Consider the following 5,659-nt stretch of genomic DNA (forward strand, 5'->3'; position numbering starts at 1 on the left):
ACAAACACATTCAGAATGTTTGACCAAATACTTGGGTACTCCTTGGCCCTATCGAGTTGACACAAAATTAACCATCACATAAGTCCTTTGTCCTGTATATGTATTATAAATATTCTTTTCCAGTCTGTAACTTGTCTTTTAATTTTAATTAAAATCCATTTGACCAACTTTTTCTTTTACTGTTTGTGGGTTTTGTGTCCTATGTAATAAACTTTTGTTTACTCCATGTTTGCAAAGATTTTCTGCTATACCTTCTTCTAGAAGTTTTATAGCTTACATTTTATGAGTAGTTTTATAATCTACTTTTAGTTAATTTTTGTTTATATGATGAGTTAAGGGTTGAGGTTCATCTTTATTGATATTGATAGACAATTGTTCAAGAACTTTTGATGAAAAGATTATCCTTTCCCCACTGAATTGACATTGAAACCCAACCAACCATATGTATGTGGGTCTAGTCTGTTCCATTCATCTAAATGTATATTCTTACACCATCAAATACCACAATGTTTTGATTATTGTTGCTTTCATGTTCCTTTCATGCAAGTATTGAAGTAAAGCAGTATGGGTCCTCCATCTTTGCTTTTTTTTTTTTTTCCAAAATTATTTTGGCTACCCTGACACCTTTGAATTTCCATATAAATATTAGAATTAAGTTATCAATTTCTTTGGAAAGTCCTGCTGAGATTTTGATTGAAACTACGTTGAATATATAGACCAATTTAGGAAGGATTGTCATTTAAATAATATTTAGTCTTCCAATCTGTTTATCCTATATCTCTTCATCTATTTAGTCTTCTTTAATTTCACTAAGCAGAGTTTTATAATTTTTAGTATACAGGACTTATATATACTTTGTAAAATTTATCCCAAATTATTTCATGTTTTTAATACAATTTTAAGTGATAACTTTTCCATTTTTTAATTTTCCAACTGTTCATTGTTTACTAGCATAGAATACAATTGATTTTTGTGTATTGATCTTATATACTGAACTCTTTTGGTTGTAGATATAATTTAGTAGCTATTAGAACTAATTCCTTAGAGTTATACATAAATCATGTTGTCTGTCAATAAAGAGAGTTTAACTTCTTTCTTTCCAATCTGGATACCTTTTCCCCCTTTCTGTTACCTTGTTTAGCTGGTTAGTATCTCCTAAAAATATTGATTAGAAGTGATGAGAGCAGGCTTGCTTTCCTTGTTTCTGGTCTTAGGGGGAAAGTACCCAATATTTCACCATTAAAAATAATGTTAACACACGCAGCCGACACGGTTGGTGGTTGCCAGCGGTGTGGGGTTTCTTAAAACTGTTCCCTGCAGAGCCAGTCAGCAGCCAACATGTCTAACAGAAACAATAACAAGCTGCCCAGCAACCTGCCGCAGCTACAGAATCTGATCAAGCGAGATCTGCCAGCCTATGTCGAGGAGTTTCTACAGCAGTATAATCACTACAAATCCAATGTGGAGATTTTCAAATTACAACCAAACAAACCTAGCAAAGAACTGGCAGAGCTGGTGATGTTTATGGCACAGATTGGTCACTGCTATCCAGAACATTTAAGTAATTTTCCTCAAGAGCTGAAAGATCTTCTCTCCTATAATCACACTGTCTTGGATCCAGATCTTCGAATGACATTTTGCAAAGCTTTGATCTTGCTGAGAAATAAGAATCTCATCAATCCATCAAGTTTGCTAGAACTCTTCTTTGAGCTTCTGCGTTGCCATGATAAGCTTCTGCGAAAGACTTTATACACACATATTGTCACTGATATCAAGAATATAAATGCAAAACACAAGAACAATAAAGTGAATATAGTGTTGCAGAATTTCATGTACACCATGTTAAGAGACAGCAATGCAACTGCAGCCAAGATATCTTTGGATGTGATGATTGAACTCTACAGAAGAAACATCTGGAATGATGCCAAAACTGTCAATGTGATCACAACTGCATGTTTCTCTAAGGTCACCAAGATATTAGTTGCTGCTTTGACATTTTTCCTTGGGAAAGATGAAGAGGAGAAACAGGACAGCGACTCAGAATCTGAGGATGAAGGACCAACAGCAAGAGACCTGCTAGTGCAATATGCCACAGGGAAGAAAAGCTCCAAACACAAGAAAATGTTGGAAAAGGCTATGAAAGTGCTCAAGAAACAAAAAAAGAAGAAAAAACCAGAGGTCTTTAACTTTTCAGCTATTCATTTGATTCATGATCCCCAAGATTTTGCAGAAAAACTACTAAAGCAGCTAGAGAGCTCTATGGAGAGGTTTGAGGTGAAAATGATGCTCATGAACCTCATCTCCAGATTGGTGGGAGTTCACAAGCTTTTTCTCTTTAACTTCTATCCATTTGTGCAAAGGTTTCTGCAGCCCCACCAAAGAGAAGTAACAAAGATCCTTCTGTTTGCTGCCCAAGCATCTCATCACTTAGTACCCCCAGAGATCATTCAGTCAGTGCTCATGACTGTGGCCAACAATTTTGTCACCGACAAGAACTCTGGGGAGGTCATGACAGTAGGAATCAATGCTATAAAAGAGATAAGAGCTCGATGTCCTCTAGCCGTGACTGAAGAACTTCTCCAAGACCTGGCTCAGTATAAAACACACAGAGATAAGAATGTGATGATGTCTGCTAGAACTTTGATTCAACTCTTCCGAACACTGAATCCTAAGATGTTGCAGAAGAAATTCCGGGGTAAGCCTACAGGGGCCTCCATAGAAGCAAGAGTGCAAGAATATGGAGAATTAGATGCTAAAAATTACATTCCAGGAGCAGAAATTCTAGAAGTTGAAAAAGAAGAGGATGCTGAAAACGATGAAGATGGGTGGGAAAGTACTAATCTCAGTGAGGAGGCAGATGCCGATGGTGAGTGGGTTGATGTGCACTGCTCTTCTGATGAAGAACAGCAAGAAATATCCAAGAAGCTCAACAGCATGCCCATGGAGGAGCGGAAAGCCAAAGCTGCAGCCATTAGCACGAGCCAAGTTTTAACTCAGGAAGACTTCCAGAAAATCCGCATGGCCCAAATGAGGAAAGAACTTGACGCTGCCCCAGGGAAAGCCCAAAAGAGGAAATATATTGAAATTGATAGTGATGAGGATCCCAGGGGTGAGTTACTTTCTCTTCGGGACATTGAACGCCTTCATAAGAAGCCAAAGTCTGACAAGGAGACAAGACTAGCAATGGCAATGGCTGGAAAGACAGATCGAAAAGAATTTGTGAGGAAGAAAACCAAAATGAACCCATTTTCCAGTTCCACAAATAAAGAGAAGAAAAAACAGAAGAACTTTATGATGATGTGATATAGCCATAATGTCCGGTCAAAAAACAAGTGTTCCGGGCGCCTGGGTGGCTCAGTTGGTTGAGCAACTGCCTTCGGCTCAGGTCATGATCCTGGAGTCCCTGGATCGAGTCCCACATCGGGCTCCCTGCTCAGCAGGGAGTCTGCTTCTCCCTCTGATCCTCCCCCTCTCATGCTCTCTGTCTCCCATTCTCTCTCTCAGGTAAATAAATAAAATCTTAAAAAAAAAAAAAAAAAAAGTGTTCCTTCCAAGAAAAGCAGCTGGCACTACGAGATGCACTTTTGAAAAAGAGAAAAAGAATGAAGTAATCTCCAAGCAAATTTTCCATTCCAAGAAGAATGCTAAATTTGTATCATTATTTTGAAAATTAGTTAATCAAAAATATTTATTTACATTAAAAAGTCCTGAAGCACTATATTGTGAAAAACATAGTAAACTTGGTAGCAATTTAAAAATAATAATAATAATAATAATGTTAGCTTGTGTAGCTATTTATCAAGTTTATGGTGTTGCCTTCTATTTTTTGTTTGCTGAAAGTTTTTATTGTAAATATATATTAAATTATGTGAAATGCTTTTATGTATCTATTGAGATGGTCTCATTTTTCTCCATTACTGTTATTATCCTGAATTAAACTGATTGATTATTGAATGTTATATCAATCAATCTAGCATTCCTGGGTTAAACCATAAATGTTCATAATGTATTATTCTTTGTTATATATTGATGGATTTGGCGTACAGTGTTAAGAATTTTTCCTTGAATGTCCATGAGGGATTTTTTCTGTAGTATTTTTCCTTCCTATAATGACTTTGCTTGGTTTTAGTACCGTGGTAATGTGGGACTCATAAAATGAGTTAGGAAGTGGTCGCATTTCCTTATTTTCTGAATGATTTGGCACAGAATTATTATTCTTATTTAAATGTGTGATAGGATTCATCAGTGAAGAAAATTGTCCTTGGCATTTTCTTAGTGGAAAGGAATTTAATAACAAATTCAATTAAAATTCAATATACATCTATTCAGATTTTATATTTCTTCTTGTGTTTGAGTAATTTTGTCTTTCAAGGAATTTATCCATTTCATCTAAATTTATAAAATATGTTGGCATAGAATTATAATATTCCCTGATTATACAGTAAAGGAGTGTATGGTCTGTAATAATACTATCTCTCATTCCTGATATTGATAATTTATGTTTTTTTCCTCTTTTTCTTGAACAGTCTAATCTAGAGATTTATCAATTTGATTGATTTTTAAAAGAACCAGTGTTTTGCTTCATTACTTTTCTTTATTGTTTATAGCTATAAATTTCCCTCTAAACACTGCTTTAGTTGTGCCCCACAAATTTTTATACATTATTTTTTATATCTGTGTGTTGCTGGTCATTGAGTTCAAAAGAGTTTCTAATTTCCCTGCAAATTTTTCTCTGAGCCATGGCTTATTTATAAGTGTGCTATTTAACTTTCCAATTTTGGAGGACTGCAGGTAGCTTTTTGTTGTTGACTTCAATTTAATTCCATTGTAGTCAGAGAATATGTGTATGATTTAATATTTTTCAAAATTAATTGAGATTCCTTTCATGCATTAGCATATAGTCTTATCTTAGTGAATGTTCCAGGTACATTGGAAAAGAATATGTATTCTGCTATTGGGGGGAGTAGTCTATAAATGTCCATTAGGTCAAATTTGTTGATAGATTTGATCAGGTCTTATATATATTTACTAATTTTCTACCTTCTTATTTTGTTAATTACTGATAATTGTTATAATCTTAAGGGCGGGCTCCACACTTAGCAGGGAGTCTGCTTCTCTCCCTCTTCCTCTCCCTCTGCCCCTCGCCCCACTCATGTGCATGCACTCTCTTTCTCTAAAATAAATAAATAAATCTTTTTTAAAAAAGGAATTGTTATAATCCTTTAGTTTTTGTTTGTCCTGGAAACTCTTTATCTCTCCTATTCTGAATGACAGCCTTGCTGGATAAAGTATTCTTGGCTGCATATTCTTCCCATTTAGCACATTGAATGTATCATTCCAGTCCTTTCTGGCCTGCCAGGTCTCTGTGGACAAGTTGGCTGCCAGCCTTATGTGTCTGCCCTTGTCAGTTAAGGACCTGTTGTCCTGAGCTGCTTTCAGGATTTTCTCTTTATCTTTGAAATGTGTAAGCTTCACTATTATATGTCAAGGTGTTGCCATATTTTTATTGATTTTGAGGGGGGGAATCTCTGTGCCTCCTGGACTTGAATGCCTGTTTCCTTCCCCAGATTAGGGAAGCTTTAGCTATAATTTGTTCAAATAAACCTTCTGCCCATCTCTTCCTCTCTTCATCTTCTGGGACCCCTATTATCTGGATATT

General features: G+C 35.8%; 1 protein-coding gene across 2 annotated transcripts; it reads left to right on the plus strand.

Moving 5' to 3' along the window:
• The first annotated feature begins 1,338 nt into the window (after positions 1-1,338).
• Positions 1,339-3,303, plus strand: LOC116646147 (protein SDA1 homolog). Of its 2 annotated transcripts, XM_032426765.1 has the most exons (2): positions 1,339-1,634; positions 1,746-3,303. In XM_032426765.1, exons 1-2 carry the CDS (start codon positions 1,339-1,341, stop codon positions 3,301-3,303), a joined length of 1,854 nt encoding a protein of 617 aa, XP_032282656.1. The 2 variants fall into 2 exon arrangements, with proteins under 2 accessions (XP_032282656.1, XP_032282655.1); XM_032426764.1 differs by having other exon boundaries at positions 1,339-3,303.
• The last annotated feature ends 2,356 nt before the right edge of the window (positions 3,304-5,659 follow it).

The sequence above is a fragment of the Phoca vitulina genome, unplaced genomic scaffold (assembly GCF_004348235.1).
Source record: "Phoca vitulina isolate PV1807 unplaced genomic scaffold, GSC_HSeal_1.0 scaffold35, whole genome shotgun sequence".
NCBI lineage: Eukaryota > Metazoa > Chordata > Mammalia > Carnivora > Phocidae > Phoca > Phoca vitulina.

Excerpts from the sequence above, each read along its gene's own strand:
- LOC116646147 (XM_032426764.1), top strand. The coding sequence starts at position 1,339 with ATGTCTAACAGAAACAATAACAAGCTGCCCAGCAACCTGCCGCAGCTA.